General features: G+C 45.6%; 1 protein-coding gene across 2 annotated transcripts in view; it reads left to right on the top strand.

Annotated features, from left to right (window-relative positions):
* Window positions 1-22,087, top strand: part of Lrrc8d (leucine rich repeat containing 8 VRAC subunit D) — a 111,171-nt gene extending 89,084 nt beyond the window's left edge. For both annotated transcript variants that reach the window (XM_028782428.1, XM_028782427.1), the window contains one exon: window positions 19,123-22,087. In XM_028782428.1, coding sequence (XP_028638261.1) covers window positions 19,125-21,701 — 2,577 coding nt within the window. In that variant the 5' untranslated portion in view covers window positions 19,123-19,124 and the 3' untranslated portion in view covers window positions 21,702-22,087. The remainder of the gene's footprint in view (window positions 1-19,122) is intronic.
* Window positions 22,088-22,307: the final 220 nt, after the last annotated feature.

Genomic DNA, 22,307 nt, shown 5'->3' with positions numbered 1-22,307 from the left:
GATAGATAGATAGATAGATAGATAGATAGATAGATAGATAGATAGATTAGCTGGCGGGGGGAAATGCCTACAATTTCTTGGATGCCTTTTGACATTCTTCCCAAGAATTTGGTGGAGAGTGGTCAACTATCCACTCTCAAATAAGACCAAGCAAATTGTTTAGCTTCCCTTTAACCATGGTTTTGAATATCTTGAACCTATCTTGAATATCTGCTGTAAAAAGATAGAAGACAGAGGGTAAGAACCCCAATCCACATTCAGAGCCAATGAGGAAGGTAAAGGGTCGGGCTGGTTGTTAGCCACTCTCCATTTTAAACACTGACACTTTCTGTAGACTGGCCCTTGTGGACTTAAGTACCCTTTCCCTGGCTCAGCAGGACAGCAGAGCTGGCAGGCTACTACAGAGAGAGCCATCTACCCCTGAGCAGGCTACCAACAGAGAGAGCCATCTACACCCCCTCAGGCTGGGTGGGAGTCCACAGGCCAGAGGGCCTTCATAGCCCTGCCTAGTTAGTGAGGAGGGTGGGCAGAGAATCAGCAGGATTCCTTTAGGGATTCCCCAGGTGAGATAACAGGAAGGTGAGAACAGCCCTTTCAGCTCAGCTGCTGCCTCAGGTCTCCAATGGGACAAGAGCCCTGCTAAGTCCCACTCATAGACTCAGCCAGGGCTGGGAGCATGCTTCCCAGTCACAGACCTCTCCTCCCCTGATGTTTTCACTGCCGTGTTCAAGCCTCTTTCAATAATTAACCCCCGTGTGACTAAAACACGAGAGGAAAGATTGCTTTTCATAAACCACTTAGGCAGGTCTTCTGCTGGGCATCTGTAGGTGAACACGACAGTCTAGAGGTGAATTTTACACTAAATACACGCAGAGTAGATTGCATGGCACCCATCAGCCAGGAGAGGAGCAAGCGAATCCCAGCTGCTGAAAAGCTTGGAAGTCAGCCGTTGTCATCACCCATGCCAGTTCATGACGCCTGGCATTGCTGACAGCTCAGCTTTGGAAGTTACTGTGTGTAACCAACAGAACCACACAGACACTTCCCCCTACTCCCACCTCGGCTGCTCTTGGCATTTGAATCCTGTCTCAGGACCACAGTCTGACAGGACAGCAATTGATTGGGTGTTCTCAGCCAAACCTTTGGTTGCTGCTTGCCACCCAGGACCAACAGCTGACTCTTATGAGAAAAACCTGTCTGTGTATTGTGCCAGGTTGTGCTACTTGCTGTCCTCAGGTCGGCTCCCGGTTTAGACCAGTGTGTGCACAAGCATCTGTAGCAGGCACTGGGTAAGAGCTCCCCCAGTTCAGGGTCACAGCCCCAGCCTGCTGAGTCATCTCGGTTCTGCCTTGCTGGCTAGCACTTCCAAGCCTTTCCTGCCCACGCATTCTGTCCATCAACAGTCTTTTGTGCAGGTCTGCAGGGGTTCAAGTGGATAGGGAGCAGGTTTGAGGGAAGCCCTGCCTGGCTGAATTCAGGTGTTATGTTACAAGAAACACCCCGTGGGCAACCCACACCGATCCAGCCCAACCTGCCAGCATTTGCTCATGCAGAAAGGCTGCTGTGACCTAGCATTGAGAACACAAAGAGTTTCAAAGGCTTCCCATCCATCTCGCGGGTGCCATGCTTCCTGGCTGCTACTCTGCTCTGAGGCCAGAGAGCCAGAAGCTTTCTTACCACTTTGGTTCCTAATCGCCAGGGATGAACTGAGCCAGAAGAATAAATACAGAAGAGCAGACAAGTACTGCATAAGCCTTTGTTTCCGAACTTGAAAACTAAACACATTCAAGCCAAAGACAGCTTTACCCCTTCCCTGTTTGCCTAGGCCTGATGTAACCCCCTTCTTAAATTACACCGATTTGTTAAGAACATTTCTAATCTTCCCGACCTTCCCCCCTCTGTCTCCCTCCTAGTGTTTTAGTTTATTCCAGGTTCTGCCTGCAGTGAGCCCACTCTTTCTTCTGAACAGTTGAATTGTTAAAAATGACCATGGTGAGATCTGTGCCACAAACAGAGGAGCAGAGGGAGTGACAGGCAAATGGTAACTGCTCTCCGAAATGAGTCACAAAGCAGTGGTTCACCAGAGGTCCTAGGACCTTATGCACCAGGATCAGGTTGTTTCTGTGTCATTCACGTGGACTTTCTACTTAAAATGTACTAAATTGTTATTAACATTTATCATCCATGGGAGTCCTGTTTTTGTTTTTTTGTTTGTTTGGTTGGTTGGTTTTTGTTTGTTTGCTTGTTTTTTTAGGTTTTTTTTGGAGGGGGGTTGTTTGTTGTTTTTTGGCTTTGGGTTTTTTTTTGTTTTGTTTTGTTTTTGTTTTTGTTTTTTTCAGAACTGAGGACCAAACCCCCAGGGCCTTGCCCTTGCTAGGCAAGCGCTCTACCACTGAGCTAAATCCCCAACCCTGAGTCCTGGTTTTTCACTTAAAAATGTTTTGTGAGAATGTCGGTAAATCCTTAGAATATAGTACCCAGCCCCCCATCTCATCCAACAAAGGGAAATGCCAAATGAATTTTTGACACTTTGATTCAGAGAATTTATTTTATAGCCATTGGTCATGTGTCTTGTGTCCAAGACAGCCAGAAACAGATAATTAAATAGGAAGAGAACAGTAAGACACATTTCTCTCCTCGGAACTGACTCAGTTTGTTGAGTGAACAGCAGTTATATCCTATCGTGTCTACACTAATGAACTGTGGATGATGTAGTACAGAAACTCAGAGGCAGCCCAGTTTACTCAGCCTCTCGGTGGGACGGGAGACTGTGCTAGAACACATTGGAGTTTGGATTTCTACTTAAGTTTACAGTTTGAGCCCACAAAGGTGCCTGCAGGTCCATCTATCTATCAGGCGTCATGTCTACACGTGAGGGTTCTAAGGCGTGGAGACACTGGGCGACCTTGCCCGGACCCCACAGCAGCATGGACGCAGGGCAAGAGTTTTGACTCCTTCTCCTGCTGCTGCTGGAAATGGAGTGTGGGTCGTGGGTAGGTTCACCCTGTGAGAGTCTTGGGGAGACAGGTCAGCTTGTTAGTTTGGCTTCCCCTGAATGGCCTGTGTTGTCATGGAGCTGCTGTATAAGGGCTGTTTTGGCTTTTAAAAGTTTCTCTTAAGTGGACGACTTGCATTATCTGACATTTAATTACAAAGGGTAGCACACTCAGGACATCTTGGGACTGGATTCATGTGTGGCTCACGAGGAGTCTAACTAAGAACACTGAGTACAGCAGAGTGCCATGTAATATAATTAAGCACAGGATAGACAGACTGAAGGAATCATTTTCTTCTGTTTTGCTGAGCATAGATATGTTCACTACAGACTTAATGATTTGCATTGGATCGTCCAGTGTTGAGCACTATCCTAGACTAACATCTCCCATCCATGATTAAGCTACCCCTGTGCTGGTTAAAAGTGGGCTGGTGTGGCTGCCTGGTCTCTCTATAAAGTCTTGGTGTACATGTATTCTAAAAAGTTTATCCACCAAGCACTTAGGAATTTATTTACTTAGTTTTTGCTTGCTTGTTTGTTTGCGATAGAGTCTGACTATATAGCCCAGGTTAGCCTGGAAACAACTCTGTAGAGCAGGCTGGCCTCAAACTCATAGACAGTCTTCAGTGTCTGCCTCATGAGTACTGAATTACAAGCTTTCCTCAAATGCCCAGTTTTTATATTATTGTCTTGTTTTGTCTTTGAGATAGGGTCTCTCCCTGTGTAGCCAGGTTGCTCTTTAAATCATCATCCTCCTGCATCAGCTTCCCGAGTTCTGGGATTGCAGGTGTCCACCACTGCACATACTTGCAACTGTATCTCACTCTGTCACAGTTCCTTCTGCTCTGTGGCACTAAAGCAGATTACTCCAGTGCCGTGACCAAGAAACATGTAAATTATAATGAATCATAGCTGGAATTAGCTTGCTTCATTTCCTGTGGACATATTTATAAAGCATTAAGAATAGTAACAAAACTTTGAATAAAAAAATTATTCTTTCTAAAATATAATTAGAGTATGATAAATTTCCCCCCGCCCCCCATACCTCTCGATTCTTTTAGTTCTGGTAAGTCCTTTCTCAGCAACAGCTTTTAGTGATGGATTTTGATGTTGGAACCTAAGTATTATTGACTAAGAAAAAAAACCACAGTCCCCTAGAGTCAGGAAGTGTTGATTTTGGTTTAAAGCCAATGGGTGAATGATGTTTAATACATTAAATATTAAATACAGAATCTTTTGGTTTGTTGAGTGCTGCTAATGTTGCCAATTAAAACATCCAGTTTGATTTATAGAAGTTTAATTTGATCTGGATACAACCTGTTTCATCTGACAATTACCATATCATAATGACATCATTTTGATAGCAGTCCAAATAACTGTCATTGTGAGTGCAATGAGAGAAAAATAGAAATCACCGGGTCTAGAGAGAAGGCTGCTCTGGCAGAGAACCCGGGTTCAGATCCCAGCATACATGGGGTCGCTCACGTGAGCCTGTTGTTCACATGACCACTTCTGGCCCCTGTACACATGTGATACTCATACATGCATATAGGCAAGTCTCTCGTACACAGAAAAAGAGCTAATGAAAATAATTTTACTTAGCTGTCTGTACTTTGATTGGGTGGCCACACTTGCTTGCCTCGTCAGTGGTGTAAGGAATGATTTAATTTTAAGCCAGATTTTAAGATAATCTAAAACAACCTAGAAAGAGTTTCTGTGAGATTGGGAAGGTGTTTCCCCTTTGGTTTTGGTTTTCTCATTCCAAAGTATTCAGAATTCCTGCAGGATCGATTTAAAAGCATCGCATTTTCCAAGCTACGATTTTTAATCTATTACCTTGAACCTATATTCACATATATTTCATATTCACAACTGGAAACGAGTTTTCATGTTGTGCTTACATCCCTTACGGTTCTGTGTCAGTCAGTGTACATGAAACATGGGACCTGATGCTGTTACCGACTAAATGAAGCATCTGTTTGCTTCTAAAAAAATAAAATAAAAGCTGGAGTCTTAGCGTACAACTTTAAAACTTAAAAGCATGCTTTACGAATAGGAAGCAAAGAGGTAGTAAGTTTACATTTTTTATTTTTCCATTTGTGTGTTTTTTAAAGGGATCTCTTGATAGGGTAACTCCAGATCTTTTTGTAGTTGAAGATTTCCTTAAACTCCTGGTTCTATCCTCCCTCCCTCCCTCCCTCCCTCCCTCCCTCCCTCCCTCCCTCCCTCCTTCCCTCCCTCTCTCTCTCTCCTAAGTGTTGGGATTACAAGGATGCATCACCCAACACTTTTTCTCAAACGAGGGTCCTGAACACGCTAGGCCAGCACTCTACCACATTACCCTACTGAGCCACATTCCCAGTCAAAACAGTAGCACTCATTCCTGCCTCATAGGAGCTTTGAGATTGCAGCTCCCCAGTCAGCTCTGTGTGGAGAACCAGTCTAGGTGCTCCTCTGGACGCAGTGCATCTTCGAATTGACCCTTTGAGGCGGGTGTCCGATCCTGCTGTGATTACTATCACAGCCAGGCTTCTTACCATTCCATAGTCATGAAAACAAGCACAGAGAGTGACCAAGCGCCCAAATTCACCCAGCTAGCAATTGCAGTCACCCGTTGAGGTTCTGGTGTTTAGCACCACACTGGGTCATGTTGGGTAGACACAGACCTGCTTCCACATGCTTTTCATGTGGCATCTGTGCTGTTTGGCGTGAATTATTCCCTGTTTACAAGCAGGCAAGCAGTAGGAACTACACAGGGCGTGGTGACTACGGACCCTCTGTAAGCCTGAGTTTTAGCCGAACGTGCTTGTCGCCCGCTTCCCTTGCTTTCCCAGTTTGCAAATTAAAGTAATTCTTCCCTGAGTTCCCCAGACAAAGTTAGTCATTTCCTGTCAAGTCCCACGTTGTTTTCCTCGGACTCCATATTTTGAGTACATACTGTTTTGTAATTAATTTGTTTATAAGTCATGACTTTCCATCCCCCACCCTTGTCTCCAACCGAGTTCTTCAAGAGCTGGAACCAGGTCTGATCTATTTTTGTCTGACACCAGCCCGGTACTGGTGACAGGTGGATGAATCATGTTGCCCAAGAGGTGAAGGGACTTGCCCAGAGTACAGGCCTGAAGTATAAGGGACTTTCGTCATTTGCCATCTCATACTTGGCACTTGTGTCTTGCCAGATGCGTTTCAGATGGCTTGAAGTTGGTTTGTTGTTTTTCAAGTGGGGGAGGGTATATGCATGCTTGCCTGCATGTGCGTGTGTGTCTGTGTCTGCCTGTTTGTGTGCTTGCATACCTCCCTGTGCACACGTGTGTGCATGCCTGCATGTGAAACCAGAGGAAGATACTGAGTGTCCTGCTCTGTTATTCTCTATCTTATTTTCTTGAAATGGGGTCTCACTGAATCTCCAGCTAGGTTGGTGTAGCAAGCCCCAAAGAACCCATCTTTGCTCTGTCCCACTCGGATGACAGTCGTGTCTGTCATCAGACCCAGCGATTTACATGGGTGCTGGGGAAATTGACTTTAGGTCCCTTCACTTGCTCTGTAAGTAGTTTTACTTGCTGAATTACCTCACAGCCTCCAACTTGGACTCTTGCTGAGGAGTTGGGACACAGTTTTCCCACCACGGTGATGATGGTGGTGGTGGTGGTAATGCTACACCGTTACTCCCTATCCTGTGTATCCGTTAAGGCTCAAATGAAATGATACCATTTGTGGAAGTATTGAAACTAGGAAGCCCCTGTACTATTAAGAGTGTCTGCATTACTGTTACTCTAGTCTATTATTTTAGTATGACTTAAAAAGTACCTCATGGTCATTGTCTCACTAATGTTCTATTACTCTATGAAGTGGGTGACCTCACTGCTGTTTCACAGAGGAGAGAACTGAGGTACAGTGAGATGGAGAGCCTCAGCCATGACCCTGAGTGGCAGCAGGAAGCTTGGAACCCATCCAGCTCCTCGGTTTCTTCCCAGCAGAGGCATGGGGGCTAGGCTTCAATGTGTTCCAGGCTACTGTCTGAAGCCTGGCTGCTGATGCCTCCAGAGTGAGCGGAAGGCAGACTGTCTGAGACGGGGAAGAGGCTTTTCTCGGGCCAGCTTCATGCTGGGTCCCTGAAGCTTCGGGAGTGGTGTGTGCAGTAATGTTTGATGTGACCAGCCACCATCTGCTGTATCCAGCTCTGGCACCCTGGGGTGGGGTGGAATGGGTAGGCCCTGCCACAGGGGGCTGACCTCTGCTTTGCTTTTGTCTCAATGGAGAGTTCCTCCGTGACTCTCAGAGGAAATGAAGGCTGCTAGGTCCAGCTGCTGCTTCCTGTTCTATAATTCTGAGACACTTTTTTTTTTCCAAAGCGTCGAATGCTTTATTTTTAAACCAATGGAAAAATACTATCAACCTGCCCCTTAGTATTTCCTTTAAAACTGGATGTGCTTGTTTGCACTTTAAAGGGATGTGTGAGAGAGTCCGCCATATTGCTGCCTGTGATGGCAGTCCCAGCTCAGTGTCTGCTTTTCCACAGCAGAATAAAGAACAATTAAGACAGATCTGATGGGGCAGGAAGCTTGCTGAGATCAATGACAGCATTCAGGGGAGGCCTGGAATTTACATCTGTGGCTCACTGTCTCTGCCTATGCTTGTGCAAACTCGGCCTGCTTTTGTGCAGGTGATTGTGACATTAGCGAATTAGCGACCTGAGTCATTTAAGCAGCACATAACTCCTCACATAACACTGCGGACAGAAGGGAGACATCGGGCAGAGGTGACTAGACCAGCTTGGTAAGGGATTGCTTGCGTAACCCATGGCTCCGTAACTAAAAGCAACAGGTAGAGAATATTTTCTCTAATACCTCATTTTCTTTTCCATTCCCTAAGCAGCAGAGACTGTGTATGGGCTCTCGTGGCTCATCTTTGGAGAAACACTAATTTAGGAAATGTTATTTTGCAAAGCAGACTTAAAAGAAGATCCTAAGTATGCCAAGTTCTAAATGAGAATCTTGGCTCTGATTTTAGCCCTTAGAGGTGGGGGGAGGTATTTGGGGGTGGGGGAGCTAACGATTTAGGACTGCTCTGTGAAGATACCCTGCATTCTGTCTCCCTCATTTCCTTCCCCCTTCCCACTCCCCCACTGTGACCAAGGAAATACAGAGTAAATCCAGCTACTTGGGTTGCTGACACTCTCCTTAGGAAGAATAAACATTTCTTCTCATGCTTTCTTCCTTCCAGTGAGATCTAACTTGAGTTCTCTGGATGTTTAGCCTTCCCAGAGAGTCTGGCCTGGTGGGAGAGCCTGACCCTGTTTGTATTATAAGATATTCATAGAGCTGTGTGTGTGTGTGTGTGTGTGTGTGTGTGTGTGTGTTTGGGGGAGGGGGTGTGATTACCTGGAATTACAATGCACCCTTTTCTCCCCTTCTACAGAAAAGGACCCTGTGAGGTGTTACAATTGGGTGAGTAAAATGGTGGTTGGCAAGGTTAATGTTTGCCAGGGTAGTAAAAGGAAAACCAACACTGGGAAGGGGACTTTCACAGAGATAGGAATTCTCTCATTTTTATCCCTTGGTAAAGATGTGAAGGTTAAACAAACCGTGTGCGTGCGTGCGTGCGTGCGTGCGTGCGTGCGTGCGTGCGTGCGTGCGTGTATTCATGTATTCATGCACTTGCTCATATGTGTATGTGTGCACATGCCTAATCAGAATGTGTCTGTGTATATAATGTGATGCCTCTGCCCTTTCTCAGCTACTGTCAGCTTCTCCCACTTAACTCCTCTCCTGGCCTAAAAGTGTGCCCTTTGCCAGATCTCCTTCATACCTTGCTGCAGCCCAAGCCTGGCTTTTCCAGACAAGTTGAAAGGAACAAATACTCAGGTGTCTGCTCGGGCCTGGCCCTCCTGAGCCAGCTTTCCTTGTTGCAGAGCCTCTCTCTCAGTGTAGCTTGCTGTCAGTGGGCTCTCACCTGCAGATCCTGCTGTGGCCTTTACCCCTCCCCATGACCCGTGTGTGTCTGGAGCAAGTCCCTGTGCTGGGGTTCCATGCTGACCCGTTCCTAGAGCCTTCTCTAACCCTTCCCCATTACCCTCCCAGCTCTGCCATGGCGGCTGGATGCTGGTGAGCCTGGTTCTGCTCTTGCCTGTGTCTCCCTCCCTGAGTGGTCTTTTCTTACACATGCTGATGAGTCTACCCAGGTCTTCATTTTGATAGTCATGTTAGCTCCACCCAAATCTATCTCTGCTTTCATGTGTTAGCCAATCCAAGCTGTCCAACCTGAAAAATTAAAGTTATCCGTTCTCCCGTCTCCAGCCTTTTCTCTCAGTCTTTCTTCTCTTGTAAGACACACAGTTGCACCTCACTGCCCCACCTGAGAGAACTATCCAGGAGTTCCTTATTGCCTCCTCCTAAATTTAGTATAACAGTGTTTTTTGGAGCCTGACTCCTGGAAAATATCCCTATATCCTTTAATTTTCCAGAAGTTTCCCCCTCACTCTCTGGGGGTCTGAGAAACTACAGCAAACCCCTCTGCTCTTGAATGTTCTGAAACTGGTCTGTCCTTTCTCCTGGTTCCCGTGAGAAGCGAACTTTATGAGGCCAGGCCCCCTCCTTTTTTCGAGACAGCCCTCATTATTGGGTGTTTTATTGCGGTACCCTGAGCTGACTCATAGCCTCAGCTGTCCAGTGTATTTTGCCTCTCACGGGTTTACTGTTAACTTTATTACAGTTATTCTCATACTTTGTTTATTTTAATGTGACTTTATAGTATATTAATTTGTTCTTATAACTTGTCAGTTATTTATTCATGTAAATTCCTATTCTGTATCTTCCACTCTAAGACCTTTTATGGTGTTAGAGAAAATGCTTGCCGTGTAGATAAGGACACAAGTCTGCCCACGTCCATTGCTAAATGTTCTTCTTAGTAAGCACTTTTTTAATAGTCATAGATTTTTTTTAATTAATTATGGGGGTTGTTAGTCTCCTGTAGCAGAGAGAGTCCATATAGGATGGCTTGAGGAAGTTAGTTGTTTATTTCCTTTCCACGGGGCAGAAGTGAGTAGCTGAGGACTGGCAGGGTAATTCTAGTAGGCTTCACACATACCTGGCCTCTGAAGTTGTACCTGCTCTTCTTGTTTCCAGCCAGCTGAACAGGGGAAAAGAAGGATCAAGTCAGGTAGTCTTGTCTTTAGAGAGGGTACTGAGGAGTCACACTTGACTTCCTGTAGCCCATTGGCCCGGCTTCCCTGTGTTAGACTGGAAAATATCTTTTTCACAGAGCACCAAGTGCACTGAAATGTGTGGTGGAAACGCAGGGATTCTCTTACCCGCAGAGTAGAGAGGGAGAGTTGTTTAAAAGTAGAGTTTGGTGACCTGTGTTTTATTATATTATTTGTAATGCTAGGGATTGAACCCGGGACCTAGAAGCATGCTGGGCAAGTGCAGCACCACTGAGTGGCCTTTACCACAAGAGCTAGAAACTGTTTTTGTTAAAAAAGTCAAACATGGGAGGAAATGAGGGTTTTGTTTATATTTTGTCTCATACCTACCCAGACCTACCCCATAGCTTCAGCTACCGCTGCATATAGGTCAGAAACCAGAACCTCAGCGAGATCTTGGCTCTATTTCCAGCGTGTGGATTTGTGATGAGGACTGGTGTGTCAGACAGATGAGCCAATGGACAGATGTGAAGTGTAGAATCTCTCTTTATGTTTTCTGCCTTGCCACTCATATTTTTGTATTCCTACATTCAGTACAACTCTGTGTGTGTGTGTGTGTGTATGTACATGAGTATATATTAGTGTATGTGTGTCATTGTATGTGTACATGTGTGTGTGTACATGAATATGTATGAATGTGTGCATGAGTGTACATGTGTGATTGTGTACAAGTGTGAGTGTGTATGCATGAGTCTGTGTTGTGGAACTTTGACTTCAGAGCCTTGCACTTGGTGGGAGAAGTACTTTTCCACAGAGCTATATCCCCAGCCACTTTGGTGTTAATTTATTAAAATATTTTCTGAAAGATAATGTTGGATTCTCTTCCGTGTGTGTGTGTGTGTGTGTGTGTGTGTGTGTGTGTATGAGCGCACAGAGTACATGGTGCACATCATGTGTCCTTCCAATCATTCTACCTTTAAGTCAAAGAGTTAGTGTTCATTTCTTACCACCGTGCGTCTCTACCCTCAGAATTGGATGTTAGTGTGGTGGTAATGAATTCCTGCCTGTTGAACTATAGATCATCTCTGGTAATGTGCACAGCGTCTGCAGCTGTGGACAGCCTCTCCTCTCTCCCCCCTTGTACAATATTTATATAAGAAACACATTTATAAGCATGTATATCTTCATATGTGAAGGATACTGTTTACATGGTTGTCCCTTATTTTTGATTCAGGACTGCTTACTGCAGGCTGGTAGGGTGTCTTAGTAGTAAGATGCTTCAAACACAAACCTGGTAACTGGAGTTCGAATCTCAGAACCCACTTAAATATAAGGAGGGAACTGGCTCAATAAATTGTCCTCCAGTCTCCACCTCATGCTAGCATCCACGTTCTCTCTCTCTCTCTCTCTCTCTCTCTCTCTCTCTCTCTCTTTCACACACACACACACACTAAAAGAAAATCTGAAAAGAGTACTTACTGTAATGTTCAGGATATGTACTACATGAAGACTCTATTTATAAGGTAGTGAAGACAGTCCTGAGACTTTAGCCACATGGAATGGACCAGAGTGGAAGATCAGACAGGTCTGTGGGTTGTGTGCCTAGCATATCTAAGTTTGACGCCTTAGGCATAGCATCAGCCATTTCTAGCCCTCGTGGGTTACAGAAAGGCTGGTTTTCTCGATAGCCCATGTTTGTAGCTCACCCAGAGAATGACATGAGTCAGAATATGGAGTTCCCAGAATATGGAGTCAGTTGTTTGTTTACCCTTTCTGTTGCTTCTTTTCTGTTTGTTTCACTGTGCTAGGAACTAAACTTAAAACCTTGTGTGTGGTGTACAAATGTTCTACCGCCGAGTGACATCCCAACCCTTCTGGATTTTATTATCACTGGGTTGCTTATGCTGAGCTGAAACTTATGATTCCTCTGCTGTAGGTGTGTAGCCACATCTGCACGTCTATCTTTACTGACTTGTTACTCTCTGCAATCGTTTTTCTTGCTGTTCATGTGCTGCATTGTCATTTTAAACATTCAGAGTATTTAAACAATGCTAGACTGAGTTCTAGTGGTCCAGAATATTTAAGGTAAACATGGGCAGATCGTTAAGCTATGGAGGACACAGTATCTGCCTGTCTTATTAACTATATAAGCCCAAGACCAAACACATGCTCTAAGACAATCATTGTCTGAAAATGTGGATGTTAACCAAGCATGTTGTTAATCTCAGCACTTGGAGGCAGAAGCAGGTGGATCTCTGTGAATTAAAGGCCAGCCTGATCTACAGAGCGAGTTCCAAGACAGCCTAGAACTGTTGAGCAGAAAAGAAAGTATGGATGTTTGTAAGCTGATGGCTGTGTAGCAAAAACATTTTGTGTCATCTGTGATGACCAAGACAACAATCAACAACTCCAGGCCCAGACCTAATTTACAGTATGTGACGCTTGAGATTGGTGAATGAAAGGACTCCTAACTAACTTCTGCAACTTCAAATATTAGTCTACTGTAACTTTAGATACAACCTTAGTTATAGTGTGTTATGTTCAAAGTTCTACAAACGAGCAACTTGTCTCTTTTTTGTTGTCTTTGTTTGTTGGATGGTTGGTTGGTTTTGAGGCTGTGTGACTGTGTGGCTCTGGATAGCCTTGAACTCTTGCACGAAGTTTACTTGGGAATGCCTCCATTTATCCCAGGATATAAATAAATGCTGCTCTTTATGAGTTTACTCAGAAAGGAGTTGGAAAAGTTCATTATAGTTAAAAATAACTGATGCTTAAACAAATACATTGACACCATTAACACACACAGGTAAAACAATTAAAAACAGTGTTAACGTGGGCCAGCAAGACAACTTGGTGAGTGAAGCCCAAGCCTGAAGACCAGAGTTGGACTTTTCAAACCCACATTGGGAAGGAGAGAATAGAATCCCACAAAGGATCTTCTGACTTCCACATCTGTGCTATGACACTTGTGAACACACAGAGATACAGTCATGTGCATGTATACACACACACACGCACACACACTGCAACCTGCATGCACACAAAGTAAATTAAACATCATAAAATCATCATTCAAAAATGTTACTTAAAATATATTGTGGTGGTTTGTATATGCTTGGCCTAGGAAGTGGCACTATTAGGAGGTGTGGCCTTGTTGGAGGAAATGTGTCACTGTGGGCATGGGCTTTAAGACCCTCCTCCTAGCTACCTGGAAGCCAGTCTTCTCCTGTTTGCTTTGGCACCAGATGTAGAACTCTCAGCTCCTTCAGCTCCATGCCTACCTGGATACTGCCATCCATGTTCCTGCCTTGATGATAATGGACTGAACCTCTGAACCTGTAAGCCAGCACCAATTAAATGTTGTCTTTATAAGAGTTGCCTTGATCATGGTGTCTGTTCACAGCAGTAAAACCTAACTAAGACATGTGTTCTCTAGGACTAGTCTTTCAGAGGTAAACTTGTGTTTATGTGTTTGTAAGAAAGCAGATATTCTGAATTATCCAAAATCAAAGATCTCCATGTAGTCTTCTGGGAAGCAACATATCATTCTGAAATAAACATGGGGATAGATGCTCGCTGACATGTGTATTTTGTGCTGTTCCATCTCTAGGTTTATTTTTTGTAAACCTCTGTGCTCAGTGGTGCTCGGAGTTACAGCTCCACTAGTACATAAGAGCTGTGGGAAATGCTTTGAGCTGTAATTCAAGGGTGCCTCTCTATGACAAGTCCGCTAGTGTCTACCGCAGGGACAGGAAGGCGGCTGTTCATTCCAGGCATGCTTTAGCTTGTGAGCCACTGCAGCAAACTAACCTCTGGACTCACTGAGCTCGTAAGCGATCTCCAGGAGAGAGTGCACACACATGGATGCTCTGGGAGCACGATCAGATATATTCCGTTTGAATGAAACATGTCTTTATTTTAGTAAATCATTAGAAATAGGACAAAGGTAACGTTCACACAAATTTACCGGTTCATCGCTGATTCTAAAGTAAGGCTTTACTTGTATTATGAAGGGCCAGCCCTTGGAGGAATTTTTAGTGAACACAAAGATGTTTCCTAGTGTCAGGATGAGTTCCATTATAAGAGAGATGATTATCAGAGGTAATTAATGACTTTCAAGAGTCTGTCAACTGTAATTTCCCCCATTATTTGCTTGATTTATACCCTTATTAAAATCCTTTCCTTAACTATTGTTTTTCTTGATTTTCTTCCCTATTTTTTTCTTTGCTGATATATTTTTCTCTCCCTCGGTTTTTATCCATTTATCCTCCTTTAAAAATTACATCTGGTTGTTTGTGTATATGTGGGTGCGTGTGTGTCCTGGCACGCATGTGGAAGACAACTGTAGAGTTGTTTCTCTTCTTCCACCATTTGGGTCCAAGGACTGAACTTAGGTTGTCACTCTTGACAGGAAGTGAGTGCCTTTTACCCATGAGCCATCTCACCAGCTCCCATAATCTCTGTTGGTCTTCTTTACCATCATCACGTTGCAAGTCCTGCCTGGCCCCACTCTTACCCCCATCCCATGTTTTTTGACACCTAGACATACTTCAGGGAATTGTTCCACTATGAGTGTTGGGTGTGTTTGCTCTGTCACGGTGCTATTTCACCCCCTTTTCATTGATAGGCCTAGGTGCCCTAGAAGATGGCCAGCCACGTGGCTCCATCTTACAGTTAGTGTGTGAAGTGAGGCTGGGATGAGGCCTGCAGCCAGCACAGCTAGAGGATTAGTGAGTAAATGGATAACGGAACGAATTCTCGATGCCGATGTTGCCCACTCAGCATTTAAATGAACTTGGCAGAAGTGAAAGGGGGATCATCTGGGCTCCATGGCTCTTCGTATCAGTTCATCGTGAAAAAGCAGACTTAGCACTAGGTCTGCATGGGATTCTTCAAATAGAACAACATGTTCTTCATCATGGCAGACACTAACACAGCTAAGTTTTGTTGGGTGCTTACGGTGCACCAGGCACTTGGCACTTTAACACGAGTCTCTGCTTTACTGACTGCAGTAAAATGTGTACACACCCAGCAGCTCCCCTTGTTCACAGTTCCTGCCTCACTGCTTGTGTGGAAAGTTAGAAAACCCCATGCAGGGCACGAAGGAAGCCAGCGGCAGGCTGCCTCCTGGAGGTCTCCTTCTGGCCTTTGTTATGGTGTCACCTCTGATGACCTGTTGGCTTCTGGCCCAGAGATTATGGGCTTCTCTCTGTTAGGAGTCAGGACATGGTCTCCTCTCCTGAGGACATGACTGCACCTACCTCAGACATTTCCCGAGCTGCCTGCACTTGGCTGGCTGCAATGAGTTAGCTTCAGAATTACCTGCTGCAGAGATCTGTAACGGGTTGTTCATTTGAATGTTGAAAAATGCCTGTCAACGCCGGTCATTTTCACCTTGGTGTAATTACTAGTGACCTTTTCTTGCCGGCAGTGTTGGTCTCGGTTCAGTATCTAATGAGCCTGCTGTTGGATGTCCATGTGGCTCGTTCTGCACACCAGCCTGTATTAAATGCTCATCCTGGTCTGTGCCCTGGGGACATGCAGATAAAAGAAGCTACCTGCTAGGAGAGGAACCCAAGCCAATCAGAGGGAGCTGGCAGGGCACCATCAAGGGCCAGTGTCTGTGTGCTCTGTGTTCATTTCTGTCCCAGTAGTTAGGTTTCCTAACACACCACAGGAGCCTTTTTGACTTAATAAATCCCTCTGGATGGAACAGAATTTATGTCCCCCACCTGCCTTAGTGAAGTTTTTAAGGGACAACAGATTAAATATCTGGCTGAAAGACCTAAGCACTGCTTTCTAGCAGTCTCCCACACCTAGATATAAGGCTTGGCAGGCTCAAGGGTCAGTGTCTGGGCAGAGAGCCTTTGATGAGTGAGCAGAAAGGTGGAAGAGGATGCTAGGAACCTCTGGGACTGTGGCACTCTGCCTCCGAATCCCCCCACTCCCTGCAGCCCACCTTCAGGCACAAACTGTTTTACTTTAGGTGAGGGAACATAAGGGAAAAACCAGGAGCTCCGGTTTCGGACGCCTGGTTTACAAATGGAAGAAAGGGATGTAGAGACGTCAGCAAAGCTCCCTTAACAGGCCCTTTAGGAATGCTTCTTGGGTGTGGTGGTGCACACCTGTTGTCCTAGCGTTTAGGAGGTGGAAGCAGGAGGCCTGAACTTTATGAATCCCAGCTTACCATCCTTGCAAAATGAAGGGGGCGGGTGTAGGTAGATTTACTGTAAACTGGATGAAGTTAGGATTACAAAGCCTTGCTCATACTCTTGGCTTTAGTTAATGGCATCCTTCCCCGGACTCTTGTCTAAGGTAGGACCACGGCCGTTGACCCTGATCTTTATGTTTCTGATAGGACATTTTCTCAGTAAGGAGACTTTTTCCTCTCTCAGTATGTATGATTGTTTGGCTTGGTCACGCACAGTGCTCTGTCACAGCAGTAGAAAAGTAACTAAGACAACCCACACAACACAAACCTTCTGGTAGTAGGTTCGTTTTTTAGAAACACATTCTGTACAGTCTCAAGGCTCATAACCTGTGTGACTGGCCTAAGACAGGACTTGGCATAATATGGAAGGAAGATGGCAAGTCTACTGGTCCTGCCCCTGCTCTTTCAGAAGTCAGGATGGGCCATGGTGGACACCGGGGTGAGTAAGGAGCTCAGATTAGAAGCCATTCCTGTGAGTCTGCGTGCTAGGACCCGGGAGAGCAAGGCTATGCTTCAGCTGGGAGCTAATGAGTAAGCTCAGCAGAAAGATGGGGAAATGTCACAAATGTTGGGCACACCCTTGGTAGTAGGGAAGCAGAAACTACTGGAGGTTGTGTCTGTCTGAGCATGGAGTTGATGCTGGTCTTAGTTTGGCTTCATTCTTTCTGGAGAGGATGGGGGCTGGTGTGAAGTCACGGTGTGCTGTTGGCATGTTCCCTGCTGCTACCTTTCAGGCTTTGTGCTTTCTTTGTCTGATGGGAAAAGACCTGGCTCCTGTCTCTCCTGGCACTGAATGAAGCCAGTTCCCAAGATGAGATGCTTGAAACAGCACCGAAGGTTTGACCACTCTGAAGCAGTGTCACAAAACCCCACAGCTTCTCTTATGCGACCATTCTTTCCTGCTAAGGCCTGTCCTGTGTTTTTATTCTTGCAGTCACAAGTTGTTCTGCAGGGTAATTCAGCTTACTAGCTGTTCCCTTACCCTGTACTATATAGATGCAGCTAATAGGTGTTCCCAGAATCTTTATATTTTGAAGGTGATGATTAGAATCTCATGTGTTGGTTCGTCCAAGCACCTACTGTCCCAGGTATTATATGTGCAGAGCAAGGAAAGGAAATGACCACAGCCCTGGCCCTCACTAGAATGCTAATGTGAACTGACTCAGACAGGCAAACGGTGTGAGTAGGGCAGTGTTGGATTGAGGTCCTGTAGCCTGCAGGAGCGCATCTAAGGCATGAACTTATGGAGGAAACGGAGACAGAAGCCTGGCAGCTGAACAGACTGGAGGAAGTGTTCCAGGAAGAGAGAACTGCAGGGAGGGAGTAGCTAAGTGGAAATTACTTCAGTGTATTGGGACAGACCACAGGATATCAAGGCAGTGATGGAAGTGTTAAAGACAAGTCTCGAGTGCTCTCAGGACAGTGGCCAAGATTCATTCCTCACTCAGTCCTCAAACTCAGATCTGAACTTGAGTTGTATGTCTTTACTCTGGCTTACTGTCATTCTGGGAGCCCTTCTTCCTGCTTGGATTCCCAAGCCAGTTGTGAAAGGTAAAAATACTTAGGATAGTCACAGCAAACTCCAAATAAAAGGGGAAGGGAGATATGCCATCACCCACATACCCCACTGCGTATTTGAGAGAGCAGAGCACCAGATGGTATGTCAGACTCAATCCCCAAAATCTGTGTATATTTTTTTCACAGAGCACTATAACTCGGTGGTTTAGGTGTTTATGGTTCTTAGGTTTGTATTGACATACTTACATAAAAGGTATATCACTTATAAAACCATTGAGCATCCCTGTGCATGGGGAGAGACTTGAACAGGGTCTGTGGTTGTAGCTCTGCTAGTATACTGCTTGCCTGGCGTTCACAAGGCCTTGGGTTCATTCAGTCCCTAACAGGATAAACCTCATGTCGTGGCATATGCTTGTCAGAACACTCAGAAGCCAGAGGCAGGAAGATCATGAGTTCAAAGTCATACTAGGCCAGCACTCTATGAACTGGACTGCATCCTCAGCTGAACTATGCCTAAGTTGTAGACCCTTAATTTCAGCTGTCTGTAGAATCCATCTGACGGGGCAGTGTGCGGTAGCAAATGCTAACAGATGCTTGTGGTTGGAGCTGTGTGAAGAGCTGTGTTCGTTACCTAGTTTAACCTTTGTAGCCATCCTTAGACTTTATTATCCCCTGCAAACAGAGACGGTAAACACGAGGCTTGAGCTAACACCTATAGGAAGTGACAGGGCTCAGTCAGGAACATACAGCTGTGTAGAGATTAAGGGTTGCATGGCCATTGGACTTAGACAAACAGAAGTCATCCTGTTCCCTGCCCTAGTCTTTGAGTCCTAATTGGAGCTTACCAGTCTAATGTATAAGTGACACCCCCCTCTGTTCAGGCCCAGTACCAACGAGAGACTTAGCATACACCCCCGTTACATCCTGTCCTGAACCCCGTCCTTCTTCCTTTAGTTTATCTTCTACTACAGCTGCCGTGGATATAAACATAAGACTGGGGTGAGAAGCTGTCGGTTAGAGTAAGCATGGGGTTTTCCTCTTTCCTGAAACCTCCTGCTCTGTGATGATGTAATGGTGTATGTAGTGACATCTGTAATGACACCTTTTGTGGGGTTTCCCTCTATTTACTACCTGCTGCTTTGTAGTGACGTCTGTAGTGACGTAATGGCATCTGTGATGGGTTTTCCTTGGTCCCACTGCCTGCTGCTCTGCACTGACATCTCTAGTGACTCCCTTTGTTTTCTTTATGTTTTTCAGGAATGTTTACCCTTGCGGAAGTTGCTTCACTTAATGACATTCAGCCAACTTACCGAATCCTGAAGCCATGGTGGGACGTGTTTATGGATTACCTGGCAGTTGTTATGCTGATGGTAGCCATCTTTGCAGGGACCATGCAACTTACCAAAGATCAGGTGGTCTGTTTGCCAGTGTTGCCGTCGCCTGCAAATTCAAAGGCGCACACTCCACCCGGGAATGCTGATGTCACCACCGAAGTCCCCAAGATGGAAACAGCCACACACCAAGACCAAAACAGGCAGACGACAAATGACATTGCCTTTGGCACATCTGCTGTGACGCCTGACATACCTCTCCAAGCCACCCATCCACACGGAGAGTCCACCTTCCCCAGTCAGGAGGCGAAGAAAGAGAAGAGAGACCCAACGGGCCGAAAAACCAACTTGGATTTTCAGCAGTATGTGTTTATCAATCAGATGTGTTACCATCTGGCCCTTCCTTGGTATTCCAAGTACTTTCCATACCTTGCCCTTATACACACCATCATCCTTATGGTCAGTAGCAACTTTTGGTTCAAATATCCCAAAACATGCTCCAAGGTTGAACATTTTGTTTCAATATTAGGAAAGTGTTTTGAATCTCCCTGGACTACTAAAGCGCTGTCAGAGACAGCCTGTGAAGACTCTGAGGAGAACAAGCAGCGGATAACCGGTGCCCAGACCCTACCGAAGCACGTGTCCACCAGCAGCGATGAGGGGAGTCCTAGCGCCAGCACCCCCATGATCAACAAAACCGGCTTCAAGTTCTCAGCCGAGAAGCCTGTGATTGAAGTTCCCAGCATGACGATTCTGGACAAGAAGGATGGGGAGCAGGCCAAAGCCCTGTTTGAGAAAGTGAGGAAATTCCGTGCTCACGTGGAAGACAGTGACTTGATCTACAAGCTCTACGTGGTCCAAACGCTCATCAAAACTGCCAAGTTCATTTTTATCCTTTGCTACACTGCGAATTTTGTCAACGCCATCAGCTTCGAGCACGTCTGCAAGCCAAAAGTCGAGCACCTCACAGGGTATGAGGTGTTCGAGTGCACTCACAATATGGCCTACATGTTGAAGAAGCTTCTCATCAGTTATATCTCCATCATCTGTGTCTATGGCTTTATCTGCCTCTACACTCTCTTCTGGTTATTCAGGATCCCTCTGAAGGAGTATTCCTTTGAGAAAGTCCGAGAAGAGAGCAGCTTCAGTGACATACCGGATGTCAAGAACGACTTTGCGTTCCTCCTGCACATGGTCGACCAGTACGACCAGCTCTATTCCAAGCGTTTCGGTGTGTTCCTATCCGAAGTCAGTGAAAACAAACTGAGGGAGATTAGCCTGAACCACGAATGGACTTTTGAGAAACTCAGGCAGCATGTGTCTCGCAATGCCCAGGACAAGCAGGAGCTGCACCTGTTTATGCTGTCAGGGGTGCCCGATGCCGTCTTTGACCTCACAGACCTGGATGTGCTAAAACTTGAACTGATTCCCGAAGCAAAAATTCCTGCCAAGATCTCTCAGATGACTAACCTCCAAGAGCTCCACCTCTGCCACTGTCCTGCGAAGGTGGAACAGACTGCCTTTAGCTTCCTTCGAGATCACTTGAGATGCCTTCATGTGAAGTTCACTGATGTGGCTGAAATCCCCGCCTGGGTGTATTTGCTCAAAAACCTGCGAGAGCTGTACTTGATAGGCAATTTGAACTCAGAGAACAATAAGATGATCGGGCTTGAGTCCCTGCGAGAGCTGCGGCACCTTAAGATCCTGCACGTGAAGAGCAACCTGACCAAAGTTCCCTCCAACATCACCGACGTGGCTCCTCACCTCACGAAGCTCGTCATCCACAATGACGGCACCAAGCTCTTGGTACTGAACAGCCTGAAGAAGATGATGAACGTCGCCGAGCTGGAGCTGCAGAACTGTGAGCTAGAGAGAATTCCACATGCCATTTTCAGCCTCTCCAATTTGCAGGAACTGGACTTAAAGTCAAACAACATCCGTACGATCGAGGAGATCATCAGTTTCCAACATCTGAAGCGACTCACTTGCTTAAAATTATGGCACAATAAAATTGTGGCCATTCCTCCCTCTATTACCCACGTCAAGAACCTGGAGTCCCTCTACTTCTCCAACAACAAGCTTGAGTCCTTACCAGTGGCAGTGTTTAGTTTACAGAAACTTAGATGCTTAGACGTCAGCTATAACAACATTTCCACGATCCCCATAGAGATAGGTTTGCTCCAGAACCTGCAGCATTTGCACATCACAGGGAACAAGGTGGACATTCTGCCAAAACAGTTGTTTAAGTGTGTGAAGTTGAGGACTTTGAACCTGGGGCAGAACTGTATCGCCTCCCTGCCTGAGAAAATCAGTCAGCTGTCCCAGCTCACTCAGCTGGAGCTGAAGGGCAACTGCCTGGACCGCCTGCCAGCCCAGCTGGGCCAGTGTCGGATGCTCAAGAAAAGCGGGCTTGTTGTAGAAGACCAACTGTTTGACACGCTGCCACTAGAAGTCAAAGAGGCATTGAATCAAGATGTAAATGTCCCCTTTGCAAATGGGATTTGAACTGAGCGAATTCGGGCACATCCACGTGTGGGGGACACCTCCCTAGATCGCAGATGCTCACCTGCAAGTTACTACAAGATAACGCATTTTAGGAGTAGATAAGCCCTTTAAACAGGACACGATGCACAGAGGCTGGCAGCAGACGAAACCGAATGGTCAATGTTTGTAGCGTTTTAAGTCATTCATTTCCAAATCTTTTCTTTACTTTTTGGTTTTTGGGGGGTTTTGTTTTGTTTTGTTTTTCTTTGGGGGAAAGGGAAGGAAAAATCACAATCACTGATCTCAGTTCTTTTTAAAATTGTAAGTTGGGTGCGGCTGCTGGCTGAATGTTTACACACTGCTTGCCTGCTAAAGTAAATGATTAAATTGACTTTCTTCTTACTACATTGTGGTTTTTTTTTGAGGTGTCATGATTTATTTTTGCTTAACTGGTGCAATATTGCTTAACCTTGGATCGCTGAAGACACAAGGGGCCAAACTCATACATTTAGATTTGCTAAAATATTGACTTCTTTACTGTTTTAACTTACAGCAAGTGACTGCAGTGCTTTCTGGAGCATTTGACGGTACTGTACCTCTGGGAATCCTACAGCAGACTTACAGTCT

This window comes from Grammomys surdaster, unplaced genomic scaffold, assembly GCF_004785775.1.
Source record: "Grammomys surdaster isolate TR1022 unplaced genomic scaffold, NIH_TR_1.0 751, whole genome shotgun sequence".
Taxonomy (NCBI): Eukaryota; Metazoa; Chordata; class Mammalia; order Rodentia; family Muridae; genus Grammomys; species Grammomys surdaster.
The sequence above is the reverse complement of the archived record's forward strand: the minus strand, read 5'-3'. Positions and strand labels throughout refer to the sequence as shown.